The 15,880-nt window shown below is 39.2% G+C and overlaps 1 protein-coding gene and 1 long non-coding RNA gene across 6 annotated transcripts in view; one reads left to right on the top strand and one right to left on the bottom strand.

Moving 5' to 3' along the window:
• Positions 1 to 15,880, bottom strand: part of FBN1 (fibrillin 1) — a 264,581-nt gene that overhangs the window by 4,060 nt on the left and 244,641 nt on the right. The window contains exons 61-64 of the mRNA XM_055538036.1: positions 11,185 to 11,301; positions 10,801 to 10,929; positions 9,730 to 9,849; positions 1,099 to 1,330 (exon numbers count right to left, since the gene is read on the bottom strand). Of these exons, the coding sequence (XP_055394011.1) occupies positions 1,099 to 1,330; positions 9,730 to 9,849; positions 10,801 to 10,929; positions 11,185 to 11,301 (598 nt within the window). The remainder of the gene's footprint in view (positions 1 to 1,098; positions 1,331 to 9,729; positions 9,850 to 10,800; positions 10,930 to 11,184; positions 11,302 to 15,880) is intronic.
• The window catches only part of LOC129621503 (uncharacterized), a 125,598-nt gene that overhangs the window by 84,585 nt on the left and 25,133 nt on the right, over positions 1 to 15,880 (top strand). For 2 of the 5 annotated variants that reach the window (XR_008699400.1, XR_008699399.1), the window contains exon 5: positions 692 to 870. This is a non-coding gene — a long non-coding RNA (uncharacterized LOC129621503). Of the gene's footprint in view, positions 1 to 691; positions 871 to 2,657; positions 2,673 to 3,669; positions 3,806 to 4,004; positions 4,020 to 15,880 lie in introns of those variants that run through there. The other 3 variants (XR_008699401.1, XR_008699398.1, XR_008699402.1) reach the window with 3 other exon arrangements.

Raw genomic sequence — 15,880 nt, 5'->3', positions numbered from 1 at the left:
ACAAGAAGTGTGACTATAAAGTCCCACTGGCCAGAAGCCAGTTTGGAGTGTCACAATTTTTGCTGGGAAAATGATTCTGGCATTAAATTTATAAAGAATGAGTCTACCGAGAGCCAGACACAAACATCTGGGAATTTGAGTCCTATTGCTGTGCGCTTCCCATGAAACATTCTTTTACCTTCTACACACCCCAAAATGAATCACTTGATGTTTCTGTGTCAAGAAACCAAAGACCACAAAATTAACAATTTTATATATACACATATGTGTGTGTTGTGGACTATGTGACTTTTTGTTGGAAGGAGTATATATAAGTATGGGCATTGGTATATGTGTGTGTGTGTATTTAATGTCTCTGTATTCCTAATTAAAAAGTTAAAATGTGAACTCCTTCACAAGATAGCCAAAACTAAGACAGTCAAGTCCAGACTAATTCAACTGGGAAGAAGACCTAAACTTTGAAAATGTAATAGTAACTTTTATATTACTAAATAGAATAAAAATATATCTTCCCTGCCCCAACTCTCACAATACAATGTGGTATGCTACCTGGAAAACATAATTATTATTTTAACTCTTATATTTAAAGTTCTTTTGCAACTTTTAATGTAAATTTAAGTCTAAAATGTAAAATATACTTTGAAACTCTAAAGGACTCCCCAAAAGATATCTTTATGATTTATCCTAACAGGAGCTACATGAAGGCATTTTAAGTCAAGACAGAATTCTGCTTGCCCTAGGAGAAGGTTGCATCAGCAATCTGAGTCCAGCTCTGTCATGGATCACAGTCCCTGTATTTCCTGAGAAACGACTCGCCTTCCAACAAGATGTGAGGATCAAGAGAAGGAGATAGATAAGCCATATCTTGAGGTATTTACAATGTAGTTTCATTATTTTGTTCGATGTTCTATGAATTTCCAGAAATCTAGATGTCCCCCTTTAAATAAAATAACCTAAAACCTTTGCAGAGCTAACTGGAATTAACTCAAGGATTAGAAAAAGCATGGTTCAATGCTACTAGGACAGGCCATTTTGAGTTCAATAGACTTAATTATACTATGAATGAGAAAGCCTCCAACCACGACCAGCATTGCTTACCCTTGGCCTATTCGGAAGTAGCCAGGTGGACAGGCACACAGGTAGCCACCCTCAGTATTGGAACAGCCGTAACTGCAGGGGGCCTGAGCAGAGCCACATTCGTTGATGTCTTGGCAACCTCCACTGAACTGTTCGTATTGGAAGCCGGCAGGGCACATGCACTTGTAGCTCCCCAGGGTGTTGTGACAGGAGGCTCCTCCGCAGATGTGAGCACTGAGGCATTCATTTTCATCTGCAGGGAAAACCAGAAGACGCCACATATGTGATACTGGGCAGAGGTTTCTATGGAGGAGTTTGGGTCAGGCACTCTGACCCAGTGCTGGCCAGCTGGCCCTCACCTTGGCTCTCGGGAAGGGAAGGCAGGTGGAAGTGGCTGAGGTGGGAAAGGGAACAAGAGAGAAAGATGTGGAGACAGATGTGGCCTCTCGCCATATGGTGAGCGGACGTGGTCTCTGAGGTCAAGTGCATCAGGCAGTGTGTTAGAGGATGGCATTCTGAGGACCAGCAGACTCCAGTCCTCATCTGAAGCCAATGGCAGTGTGTCCTGCTCTACAGGGGCATCTGGTGAAGAATGCAGGGATGGTTCATGGCCAAGGTTCAGGGATCAGGGTGGGAGGGCAGGGAGCAGTTCTGTGTGCCTTTGCTTCAGAAGTACCCAGCAATGGGATGACTCTCTACAGCCAAGATGAGCCATATTCCTGGAGGCTGCTTTCCTACTCCTCCTTTTTCAGCATGAATAGGGTTGGCAAGGGCTGACATCCTGCAGGAAGTGTCCCGCTCACCTGGACTTCCTTTTCAAAAGTCTATAAAAGCCCCCAGGTGCTTGCTCAGGGCGTGAATGGTGCCTTCTGGTATGTCTGCTCCCATCTCTGAATGGACCTCCTTATCTAAACCATCCTCCTGCCCAGGGCATCTGGGCTGTGTCTAAAGCTAAGTACAGCTGGAAGAGATTCAGTGCAGACTTCATGGGCACTAATTGGGGAAAACCCACAAGAGACACAGATGCTGTTGAACGAGCTACCCACAGGGACCAGCCAAGTCTGATGGTAATACATAGGAAAAAGAAATCTAACTTTCACAAATTAATTCAAAGGGAAAAAACCCTCAAGTTTCTTGTTATCTCTGATTTATACTTTTTTGAAACTTCCAATATATTTTTATAGATCTGCCTTTGTAGGACAGCACAGAAGTTTGCTGGTAAGACATTTCTTAACTGCTAGAGCCCATTTTCAGGCTTATATCCACTTGAATGCATGTAGATTGACATTCTCCTCACTTAGCAAGTATCTACTTCCAATGGAAAAGAGGAGGAAAGCAATTTAGTAACACTTAACATTTACTGGATGCCTACTGTGTGACAGACAGGATACTAAGTTGTTGTTCAGTCACTAAGTCATGTCTAACTCTTTGTGACCCCATGAACTGCAGCATGCCAAGGTTCCCTATCCTTCACTATCTCCTGTAGTTTTGCGCAATCTCATGTCTATTGAGTCGGTGATGCCATCCAACCATCTCATCATCTGTCACCCTCTTCTCCTCCTGCCTTCAATCTTTCCCAGCGTCAGAGTCTTTTCCAGCAAGTCGGCTCTTTGCGTCAGGTGGCCAAAATATTGGAGCTTCAGCTTCAACCTCAGACCTTCCAATGAATATTCAGGGTTGATTTCCTTTAGGATTGACTGGCTTGATCTCCTTGCAGTCCAAGGGACTCCCAAGAGTCTTCTCCAGCACCACGGTTCGAAAGCATCAACTCTTCAGAGCTAAACCTGCTTTATGGTCCAGCTCTCACATCGTGTACATGACTACTGGAAAAACCATAGCTTTGACTATGCGGACCTTTGTTGGCAAAGTGATGTCTCTGTTTTTTAATATGCTATCAAGGTTTGTCATAGCTTTTCTTCCAAGGAGCAATTGTCTTTTAACTAGGTACTTCATTTGCTTAATGTGCTTCACAATCATGGAGGTAGGTATTAAAATCCCTGTTTCCCAGATGAAGAGAGTGAGATTCAGAAAGCCCCTCCAAGATCTCCTAGCAGCAGGGCAGATATGCACACCCAGGTCTGTCTGACTATAAGTCTCATGCTTTCCTTTATATCAAAGTGTCTCTCAAGAGATTTGCCCTCATTTACATTGTTCCTTTCTCTTTTAGTTTTTCCTTATTTGCTAAGGTAGTTTCATTTTTCAAGAAAAAATTGTTTCTTAAAAAATCTTTTTTTTTTAAATTAGGAAAACAGGTGGGTAAAATGGTAAGAGTGGGGTACTTGCATACATATACATACTTCATATTGCCTTCCACCCTTTCTTTTTCTCTTCCTTCTCTTCATCTCCCTTCCTTCCTCGAACTCCCCCTGCTTATCTGTATGTGGTTACAGAGAGGAGGAGGAGATAAACAGTAAGAAAGCCATTGGTTGAGAAGCCTGTTATGGCACAGTGCCTAGCTATGCATCTGTTTGAGACCCTTTCTATCAAAGGACTCTCAAATACCCAATCAAAGTCACTTAGGTTCCAGGGTTCCTAAAACAAAATGACTTAATATGCCATCATCTGTGTTCTCTTCCCCTTATTTTAAATTAGAGATGAGCTATGTGATAGAAACCAATGGAGACCAAAGGCATCAAAGGATGTACCAAGAACCAAGGGTGGTTCCTTTGGTGAAGGAAGTATCTCTGGGCTGGATGTCTTCTCTGTGCCCTGCATACCCACCTCCAGACTTCTCAGCTGTGCTCAGCTCTACAAGGCCGATCAGAATGGAACATCAATAGACTCTTCTTCCGTTTCCTATGCTTTTTGATTGGGCTCAGCCATCTGTTACCTGCTGGGATTCTGACTGATAAATCCTCTAAGGTACAGGTATATATGGGAAAGACCTGTTAATACAGAGCTTAAGATTTACTCTCTTTTGTTCCAAGGGTCAGAAACAGGACCAATGGTTAGAAGTCAGAGGCAGAAAAGGTTCATTCTTTATGAAAAAGAAGGTGAGTACCTTTCCTGGTTGGAGAGAGACTGACATGTTAGGAAACTGGTTGGAGAGAGACTGACATGTTAGGAAACAGATCAGATGAGATAACTGTCGAGGTTCTTTCTAACTTGGAGCATCTATTTTGGTCAAGAACTCTCCCTATCCCCTTTTCAAATTCTTTTCTACTTTATTTGACTTTTTTTTTTTCCTCCTTGAAAATCTAATAAGCTTAAACTTGCTTTTCTGGGTTGGAGAGGTGGGGTGGAGTGGACCACGGATTAAGATAAGAAATTGGCAAATGTTCAATGTTTGAAGCTTGAAAACAATGTTTGTGCACTCACCCTTTCTATCAATATACAAATACCATGATTTGTTTAACATGTTTTGCACTTTTCCTGACCCTTTTCATCCTGTGTGTGTACCCTGGAGCAAATGGCTACACAAGGAATTTTTCTACACTATAAAAATCTTTGTTTTATTCTTTCAGTTGTTACTTAAATTGGTAAGAGTTTTGCTCTTTTTATAAAAAGAGATGATTCTAATTTGAATGAAATAGGATTAGAATCTCTGAAAGACACTCCTTAAAAATCAGATGGAAACCTACCCCCTCTAAACTCAAAGGTTCCAGCATCAGGCTTGCACAGTATGTCTTAGCTGTGGTGTTAAGAGAGAATTCCAAAATGTAGAATGGGCTTTCCTTTACTAATTTTCTCTAGGTCAAAATGGGTCAGCTCCAACTTTAAGCTACAAGTTTGATATTTTCTAGAAAGCAGTGATATCAGTGGCCCCATACCCTAAACCTATCCATCTTCTAAAAGTGAGCTTCTGGCTGCTTAAAAGCAAGGATCCAGAGAGGGCTGGTCCAAGAGATTTGCTCTGCAAGGCTCTGAGGAGGTTCATTCTGGTCCAAGGCAATGCTCATTCTGGATAACTGTAATTCCCAAGAATTATGAGAACAGTTTGAATCGGTATCTTCTGGGCATCAAAACCCCCAAACCTCTTCTCACTTTTTTAAACTAAAGTTTAGTTGATTTATAATATTGTGTTAGTTTCAAATGTACAGCAAAGTGACTCACTTACATAGGTCCATCCTTCTTGCTGCCAATGGCAGTATTTCATTTGTTTTTATGGCTAATATTCCATTGTGTTTGCATATGCACGCATCTTTTAAAACCAATTATCTGTTGGCACTTGGGTCGTTTGTAAATAGTGCTGCTATGAACATTGAAGAGGATGTATCTTTTCAAATTAGAGTTTTCATCCTTTTAGGATGTACACCCAGGAGTGGGATTGCTGGATCATATGGTAGCTCTATTTTCAGTTTTTTAAAAATAGCCTTCATACTGCTGTCCATAATGACTATACCGATTTATATTCCCACCAACTGTGTAGGAGGGTTCCCTTTTCTCCACACCCTTTTCATATATAAACCTTTTGATGATAACAGACTTATTTGAAGGTGGTAGACTTTTTGATGGTGGTTATTCTGACCATGTGAGGTGATATCTCATTGTGGTTTTGATTTGTATTTATTTAATAATTAGCAGTAGTGAGCATCTTTTCATGTGCTGGTTGGCCATGTCAGAGAAAAGACTATCTAGGTCTTCTGCCCACCTTTTCATTAGATTGTTTATTTCTTTGGTACTGAACTGTAGGAGCTGTTTATATATTTTGTATGTTAACCCTTTGTCAGTTGCATCATTTGCACATGTTTTGTCCCATTCCATAGACTGTCTTTTGTATTGTTGATGGTTTTCTTTGCTGTAAAAAAGCTTTTAAGTTGGATTTGGTCTCATTTGTTTATTTTTGCTTTTATTTCTTTTGCCTTGGGAGACTGATCTAAGAAAATATTGCTACAATTTATGTGCAAGAATGTTCTGCCTATGTTCTCTTCTATGAGTTTTATGGTATTGCATCTTATATTTAGGTCTTTAGAGCAACTGCAGTTTACTTTTGATATGGTGTGAGGGAGTATTCTAACTTTACTGATTTACATGCAGCTGTCCAGGCTTCCCAACACTACTTGCTAAAGAGACTGTCTGTTCTCCATTGTGTACTCTTGCCTCCTTTATTGTAGATTAATTGAGTGTAGGTGCATGGGTTTATTTCTGGGCTCTCTACCTGTTCCATTGATGTATATATCTTTTTTTTGTGTGCCAATACCACACTGTTTTGATTACTGCAGCTTTATATCATAGTCTGAATTCTGAAAGGGTTATGCCTGTAGCTTTGTTCTTTTTCCTTGGGATTGCTTTGAAAATTCTGGGTTGTCTGTGGTTCCATATAAATTTTGGAATTATTATTTTTCTAGTTCTGTAAAAAATGTTACGGGTATTTTGATAGGGATTGAATTAAATCTATAGATTGCTTTGGGTAGTATGGCCCTTTTAGCAATATTAATTCTTCCAGTCCAAAAGCATGGGCTATCTTTCCATTTCCTTGAATCATCTTCAGTTTCCTTTATCAATGTTTTATAGTTTTCAGCATCTAGGTCTTTCACTTTCTTCGTAAACTTTGTTCTTAGATATTTTATTTCATCTTTTCATGTGATTTTAAATAGGGTTTTTTTTTTTTTTTTAATCTTCTCTTTCTGATATTTCATTGTTGGTGTAAAAAAAAAAAAGGAAGAGATTTCTGTATATTAATCTTGTACCTTGTTACCTTCTGAATTCATTTAACAGTTCCAATAGTTTTTGTGTGCAGTCTTTAGGGTTCTCTATAGAGGTTATCATGTCATCTGTACGCAGTGACAGTTTTACCTCTTCCCTTCCAGTACAATGTTGAATAGAAACAGTGAGAGTGGGCATCCTGTCTTGTTCCAGATTTTAGTGGGAAGTCTTGCAGCTTTTCACCATTTAATATTATATTGGCTGTTGGTTTGTTGTAAATGGCTTTTATTATGTTGAGAAATGCTCCCTCTAAAACCACTTTAGTGAGAGTTTTTAATCATGAATGGATGTTGAATTTTATAAATAGTTTTTCTGATTCTGTTGAGATGATCATGTGTTTTTTGTCTTTCCTTTTGTTGATGTGGTATAACATATTGATTTTTCATGTGAACTATTTTTGAGACCTGGAAATGAATCCAACTTGGTCATGGTGTATGACCCTTTTTATGTATTGTTGAATTTGGTTTGCTAATATCTTGTTGAGGATTTTGAACCTATGTTTATCAATGATACTGGCCTGTAATTCTTTTTATGTAATGTCTTATCTGGTTTTGGCATCAGGGTGATGGTGGCTTCATAAAATGACTCTGGGAGTGTTACCTCCTCTTTCATTTTTTGAAATAGTTTGGGAAGGATGGGTATAAGCTCTTCTTTGAATGTCTGGTAGAATTCCCCAGTGAAGCCATGTAGTTCTGGACTTTAGTTTGCAGGGAATTTTTTTCATTACAGATTATATTTTACTCCTGGTGATGGGCCTGTTGAAATGATCTGTTTCTTCTTGATTCATTTTTGACAGCCTTTATGTTTCTAAAACTTGTCTACTTCTTCTAGGTTGTCTAAGCTCACTTCTAGGTGAGCTCCACAATTTTTTGGCATATAACTCTTATATGATTCTCTTAGGATGTTTTTAATTTCTATAGTATCAGTTGTTATTTCTCATCTTTCAATTTATTATTTTATTAATTTGGGTTTTCTCTTTTCTCCTTGGTGTATCTGTCAAGCAGTTTCTCAATTTTGTTTATCTTTTCAAAAAAATTGGCTCTTGGTTTTATCGATCTTTTCTATTTTTTAAATCCCTATTCATTCCCGCTCTGATCTTTATTTCTTCTGTTGACTCTGGGCTTTCTTTGTTCTTTTTCTAATTCTTTTCGGTGGCAGATTAAATTATTTGAGTTTTTCTTTTTTTTTTTTTTTTTTTCAAGAAGGCCTATAGTATTGTGAACTTCCCTCTTAAAACTGCTTTTGCTGCATCTGATCTGATAGCTTCTATAAGGTTGTGTTTTCATTGTTGTTTGTCTCAAGGTATTTTCTGATTTCTTTGATTTCACTGTTGACCCGCTGGTTTCTTAATAATATGTTTAGTCTTCACATGTCCATTTTTTTCTTTCTGTGGTTGATTTCTCATTTCATGGAGGTCTTTCTTGCAGATTTGGCTGAAAAAGAGGTGTTCTGCCAGTTTCCATTTGGTTTTCTGTGAGAATTGCTCCCCATGTAGGTGTATTATTGATGTGTTTGTAGGGGTAGGAGAACTCCACATCTTCCTATTCTGCCATCTTGATCCTCCCCCTCTTTCCACTTCTTAACTTCCCACTTCTTAATAGACTCTTTGTTCTGCAAGTCCCAAGCAGAACACCATCTTCATGGGACCAATGAAGAATCTTCAGGCAACAAGGGCATGTCCTGGCCATCTCTATCATCCCTGAACTGAGCATAGGAGGAGGAGGATAAGGCCCAGCAGTGGTAGATCTCACCTCTTTTATACTCTTCCCCAAAGCTTCAGTTTCATCCAAGGGAGATATGTAATAAGGGCAAATAGACTCACATGCTGGGTATTGAATCAACAAAGCTTATGCTGGAAATTTTGTGAACAATGTCAGAAACTGGTGATTAAAATCCAAGACCTCCCTGAGCTGGTAATAAACAAAGGCATTTTTTATTAAAACCAGATCACTAACCAGCAAACTGCAGCGTAAGCTCTAGCACTGTGGTTATTTTAGCCAGTCCTACTCACCTCTGCAAAACTGTATTTTGTAAAGAATCAAACCAGATGAGAAAGACACATATTTGATAAATGAACACATACCAAATGTGTCTTCATTTGGAGTAAAATCAAGCATTGCAACATGGAGCAGTCACCCAGAAGGCAGTCACTCTGTTTTTGAGAAGGAGGGCCCTATACCCAAGAGAGTGGCAGCCAAAACAGGTCACCAGAGCACCAAGCTTGCAGTGCTACTAGGTGAATTAAAAAAAAGAAAAAACAAGTAGAGGTGACACTAGAAAGGCAGCCCTGAAACATGAAGTGAAGAAAGAGCTTTGGATTCTAGCTCTGGTCCTGCCACAAAAGAATGGGTAAGGACAGACTGCCTTTCCTTCCTGGCTACTAAGCCTTCATTAGTAAAATAATGGCATGGGCTAGATGGATTGGGGTCCTTCTAAACTTGCAATGTTGGGATTCTCTGCTGTCCATTAAAAGTTATTTTCCTATGACACTGTGGGACTAAAAGTGACCAATTTAACGACAGAGTCTGGGACTCCCTTAATTTTCCAAAGAGTTTAGCAATCCTGAAAAAAACTTGTACCCTGCCCCAAAGGTGTGTAGCATTCAATGAACCACTTCTGCGTCTTGTGACCAAAAGCTGCTCAAAGTAGCCTTTGGCTGATGGATAGTTTTCAGTCAGAAGTAGGATTTTGTTAGCCTGAAGAGAACTCCAGTGTGGGCTGATGACTAGCAGTGAAGCAGAAGAACAAGGAGATATTAGGAATGAAGGAATTCTGTCAGCATTTCATTTCAAATGCCTTCAAAGTGCCCTTCATCATTATTTTTTTTTTTCCTTAGTTTGCTAGTTTGCAAAGGCTATGACTTCCCTCTGGTTTCAACCAGGTATGGACAATTTGAAATGAGTATTTGTTGCTTCAATGATAAGTTTAAAGCTTTCAGAAAGCAAGCAGTATTCTGACTCAGGAGCTGGCAGCAGTTCATCTTGTGAACAAGGGACAAGTACTTGCCAACACACTGGTTCCACTGGTAGTGCTGGAGATAGCCCTGGGGGCAGCTGCACCTGTAGCCGCCGATGATGTTCTGGCAGCCGTGCTGGCAGCGATGGTTTCCCTCACACTCGTCCACATCTGAGAAAGAAGGCAGAGTTGCCTTTAAGTCACATCAGTGCATGTCTCAGAGGTATTCTCTGAAGCACCATTTATCAGCATATGAAGGTGAAAGGCAATTTTAGTAAGACATCGGACACAAAAAATTGTTGTTGGTGTTCAGTTGCTAAGTTGTGTCTGATTCTTTGCAATCCCATGGATTGCAGCAGGCCAGGCTTCCCTGTCCTTGACTATCTCCCAGAGTTTGCTCATATTCATGTCGGTTGAGTCAGAGATGCTCTCAAACCATCTCATCCACTGCCACCCCCTTCTTTTGCCTTCAGTCTTTCCCAGCATCACCAATATTCCACGACCAAAAATTTCAAGAATATCTACTCTGGAGCTTTTGATTAAGTCCAAGGGAAAAAACATCCCTGGTAAAATCCACAAATAAAAATAATGAAGACACCAATGCAAGGCACAAGAATACAGTATAAGATAGCTGTGTAAACTATTTATATTTCCTTATTTGTGCCAGAATTGGAAACCAAAAGGTCAATACAAAAACAAAATCCTAAAAAATAAGAGTAAAAGGTTTAATCATATGTTAACAGAAGAGTTATTCCTTATATACTTAATCCACATTGAGGGAATCCTTTCAAGATTCTGGATCCAGTGACTAGAAAATTAAGTGATCAAATTCAGGAATCTAGCTGTTTTTCTTGAGTCATTTCCAATTAGACTAAATTAACAACTGAGCAGAAAGTCTTGTTACATTCAGGAAAAGCCTGTGTTAAGGACATGGTCAAGCATGAACCAAAAGATGTATCTCTAAGACATGGGACTTGTACAAACCAGAGAAAACATTTCCATCTTCAGCTGGCTGTCTCCCCTGTGCTGAGTTCTGATGTCTCATAGAGGATGACGATGCAGGTGTTTATAGGCCACCTCATGAGGACCAACTAGCTGGATCAAGCTGAGGGCTCTACCTACCTTCACAGCTTGCGCCACTTGGATCAAGTGAGAATCCCCGCTGGCATTCACAAGTGAAGCTTCCAGGAGTGTTCTGGCAAATGCCCTTTGACCCACACAGGTTGATGTCAGAGGTGCATTCATTGTTATCTGTAAGAAGCAGAGGGAGAAAGGAGAGGGTGGGACTTCCCTGAAGCTCTCTTTGTGTTGTTTAAAAGGAAGAAAGAAGGGTGATTTGCTCAGAAAAGGCCAATAGCTTTTCACAACATGCATGCATGTACACAGACACATATACATATATTAACATATTTTCTTGGAGTTTTATCTTCTTATTCCAACAGCAGAAGCCCTTGAAAACAATCCCTTCAACGAATACCTACATAGGACCTTCCCTCTCCCACTTACCAATGCAGGCAGTATGGTGTTGGGTAAATCCAGGAGGACATTTACATGTGAAGCTGCCAATGGTGTTAACACACAGGAACTGGCAGTTGTGCTGCTTAGTTGCACACTCATCAAGATCTATAAGAAAATGCAAGATGGGCATTGGAATTGAGCTGAAGCCCAGGAACCTAGAAGCCACCCTAGGGAGTAGCTCTGTGTTTTCATTTCTACCTCTCAAATGACCTGGTCAGAATGGGACCACAGCATATGGTTAGGAGGAACCCAGGAGATATGAGTTTTAAAGATAAAATGTGGTTTCAATTCAGACCAAAAATGCATTTCTTTAGTGATCCAAGAAAAACCCATTCCCTTTAGTTATAGGAAAGCAGAATTTTCTCAACAAAGAAATGTCCAGTACATCATAAAATTTAAATAAATTACAAAATGAAATAAAAGATTAAGGATTCTCAAAAACTTCCAAAGCACTGAAAAAAATCTCTTCAAGTTGAAATATAAAAATAATTATTGAGGGTAAAAATGAATTTTCTCTGCTTGGTTCTTTCCTGTTTGCTGTTTTTTAATCTTCTCAAATGAAATGGTCAACCAGAACAAACCAAACCAAACTAACTGCTTTGTTTAGAGTTTCTCCTTTAGATAAAACAAAATTGAGCAATCAGGAAGAAAAAAAAAAAAAAAAAACCTCATTCTGATAAGCCAACAGCAATTTTAAAAAAGACTATCTACAATATTTATCCAAGATTATTTTCCACTTCTCAATAAAAGCCTCTGTTTTGACGAGGCCTCTTTTCTCACTGCCTGGAACCTGTAGGTTCTCTCTTCACACCATTGCTATTTAAAATCTCAAGAGATACAAAGTGTGTTCCAGTTTTTAGTTGAATTTTAATTAAAAAAAAAAAAAACTGCTGTGAATTTAGGAATCTACCTACCTTTCCCTTCCTGCCTGGCTCTCTGCCTGCCTGCCCCACCCCGCCTTCCTTGTGAGCTTCTTTTATCACTGCAGACAGAGTTGTGCTTGGAACTGCAGATCTGTGCCAGTTCCTGGCTAGACTAATATCTGGAGTGGGCTTGAATTGAAAGAACTGCCCATATTTCTCCTAGTGCTGACATCTCTTAGAAACGAGCCAATCTTGTGCTCTTTCTATTGCTGGGGAGTTGCTGTTTCTGCTTTTCTGCTTTCTGCATTATTGACAGCTGTATGTCTCCTGCTAGTAGGTGTCCTGCCTGCTCTGTGACCCCAGGGGCTTTGCTAGAGCATCATCACATGTTTGCTGCAGCTTATTACCTGCAAATAGGTGAGGGGGACAACTCAGTGATTTTTAAAAAATTTTCACTGTATACTGGGGTATAGTTGATTAACAGTGTTGTGTTTCAGGTGTATAGCAAAGTGATTCCGTATACATAGACACAGATTTATTCTTTTTCAAATTTTTTCCCCATGTAGGTTATTGCAGAATATTGAGCCAAGTTCCCTGTGCTATCTGGTCAGCCCTTGTTGGTTACCTAGTTTATATACAGTAGTGTATATAAATAAATTCTAAACTCTCAATTTATCCCTCCTCTGCCCCCAGCTTTCCCTTCCGGTAACCATAAGTTAGTTTTCTATGTTTGTAAGTCTGTTTTTGTTTTGTAAATAAGTTCACTTGTATCTCTTTTCTTTTTTAGATTCTGCATATAAGCAATATCATATGATATTTATCTTTGATTTACTACACTTAGTATGATAGTCTCCATGTCCATCCATTTTGCTGCAAATGCTATTGTATCGTTAATGACTGAGTAATATCCACTGTATATATGTACCACATCTACTTCATCCATTCACCTGTTATTGGACATTTAGGTTGCTCCCATGTCTTGGCTATTGTACACAGTGCTGCCCTGAACCCTGGGGTGCATGTAAACTTTTGAACCATGGTTTTCTCCAGATACATGCTCAGGAGTAGGATTGCTGGACCATACAGTTGTTCTATTTTTCATTTTTAAAGGAGCTTCTAAACTGTTCTGCAGAGTGGCTGTACCCATTTACATTCCCATCAACAGTGTAGGAGAGTTTCCTCTTCTCCACACCCTTTTCAGCATTTATTCTTTGTAGACTTTTTGATGATGGTCATTCTGACTAGTGTGAGATGAAATCTCATTGTAATTTTGATTTGCATTTCTCTAACAATTTAGTGATGCTGAGCATCTTTTCATGTGGCCATCTTTAGAGAAATGTCTATTTAGATTTTTCATCCATTTTTTGATTGGGTTTTTTGTTTGTCTTGATATTGAGCTGCATGAGCTGTTTCTAGATTTTGGAGATTAATCCTTTGTCAGTTGCATCACTTGCAAATATTTTCTCCCATACTATGAACTTTTTTTTTCATTTTGTTTATGGTTTCCTTTGCTGTACAAAAGCTTTTGAATTTAATTAGGTCCCATTCATTTATTTTTATTTCTGTTACTCTAGGAGACAGCTTTAAAAATATATTGCTGCAACTTAAAGAGTGTTCTGCCTGTTTTCCTCCAAAAGTTTTATAGTATCATGTTTGATATTTAAGAGTATAATCTATTTTGAGTTTATTTTGTGTATGGTGTTAAAGACTACATTCTTTTACGTGTAGCTGTCCAGTTTTCTGGACTGTCTTTCCTCCATTGAATAGTCTTGCCTACTTTATCATAGATTAATTGACCATAGGTGCATGGGTTTATATCTGGGCTTTCTATCTTGTTCCAATGATTCATATTTCTGTTTTTGTACCAATAACATTACTCTTTTGATGACTGTAGCTTTGTAGGACAGACTGAAGTGAGTGCTCCATTTTTCTTTCTCAAGATTGATTTGACTATTTAGGGTTTTTTGGGTCTCCATATAAATGTTAAATTTTTTTGTCCTAGTTCTGCAAAAAACACCATTGGTAATTTGATAGGGATAGCCCTGAATTTGTAGATTGCCTTGAGTAGCATAGTCATTTTGACAGTATTGTTTCTTCCAATCCAAGAACATGGTATATTTTTCCATCTGTTTGTGTCATCTGCAATTTCTTCCATTAGTGTCTTTCAGGTAGAGGTCTTTTGCCTTTTCAGGTAGGTTTATTCCAAGGTATTTTATTCTTTCTAATGAAAGACTGTTTCTTTAATTTCTCTTTCTGATCTTTCATTGTTAGTATATACAAATGCAACAGATTTTTGTGTATTAAATTTGTATCCTGCAACTAAATTACCAAATTCATAGACATGTTCTCAGCTCAGTTCAGTCACTCAGTTGTGTCCAACTCTTTGTGACCCCATGGACTGCAGCACATCAGGCTTCCCTGTCCATCACCAACTCCTGGAGTCTACTCAAACTCATATCCATTGATTCAAGATGCCATCCAACCATCTCATCATCTGTCGTTCTCTTCTCCTCCCACCTTTAATCTTTCCCAGCATCAGGGTCTTTTCCAGTGAGTCAGTTCTTTGCATCAGGTGGCGAAAGTTATGGAGTTTCAGTTTCAGCATCAGTCCTTCCAATGAATATTCGGGACTGATTTCATTTAGGATTGACTGGTTGGATCTCCTTGCAATCCAAGGGACTCTCAAGAGTCTTCTCCAACACTACAATTCAAAAGCACCAATTCTTCAGTGCTCAGCTTTCTTCATAGTTCCAACTCTCACAACCATACTTGACTACTGGAAAAGCCATAGCTTTGACTAGACAGACCTGTGTTGGCAAAGTAATGTCTCTGCTTTTTAATATTCTGTCTAGGTTGGTCATAGCTTTTCTTCCAAGGAGAAAGCGTCTTTTAATTTCATGGCAGCAATCACCATCTGCAGTGATTTTGGAGCCCCAAAAATAAAGTCCCCCACTATTTCAATTGTTTCCCCATCTATTTGCCATGAAATGATGGGACTAGATGCCATGAACGTAGTTTTCTGAATGTTGAGTTTTAAACCAACTTTTTCACTCTCCTCTTTCACTTTCATCAAGAGGATCTTTAGTTCTTTGCTTTCTGCCATAAGGGTGGTGTCATCTGCATATCTGAGGTTATTGATATTTCTCCCGGCAATCTTGATTCCAGCCTGTGCTTCTTCCAGCCCAGCGTTTCTCATGACATACTCTGCATATAAGTTAAATAAGCAGGGTGACAACATAGAGCTTTGACCTACTCCTTTCCCGATTTAGAACCAGTCTGTTGTTCCATGTCCAGTTCTAACAGTTGCTTCTTGACCTGCATACAGATTTCTCAGGAGACAGGTCAGGTGGTCTGGTATTCCCATCTCTTTTCAGAATTTTCCACAATTTGTTGTGATCCACACAGTCAAAGGCTTTCGCATATTCAATAAAGCAGAAGTAGAGGTTTTTCTGGAACTCTCTTGCTTTTTTGAGGACCCAACAGATGTTGGCAATTTGATCTCTGGTTCCTCTGCCTTTTCTAAATCTAGCTTGAACATCTGGAAGTTCATGGTTCACATATTGCTGAAGCCTGGCTTGGAGAATTTTGAGCATTACTTTACTAGCATGTGAGATGAGTGCAATTGTGCGGTAGTTTGAGCATTCTTTGGCATTGCCTTTCTTTGGGATTGGAATGAAAACTGACCTTTTCCAGTCCTGTGGCCACTGCTGAGTTTTCCAAATTTGCTGGCATATTGAGTGCAGCACTTTCACAGCATCATCTTTCAGGATTTGAAATAGCTCAACTGTAATTCCATCACCTCCACTAGCTTTGTTCGTAGT

This window comes from Bubalus kerabau, chromosome 10, assembly GCF_029407905.1.
Source record: "Bubalus kerabau isolate K-KA32 ecotype Philippines breed swamp buffalo chromosome 10, PCC_UOA_SB_1v2, whole genome shotgun sequence".
In the NCBI taxonomy this organism is placed as follows: domain Eukaryota; kingdom Metazoa; phylum Chordata; class Mammalia; order Artiodactyla; family Bovidae; genus Bubalus; species Bubalus kerabau.
The sequence above is the reverse complement of the archived record's forward strand: the minus strand, read 5'-3'. Positions and strand labels throughout refer to the sequence as shown.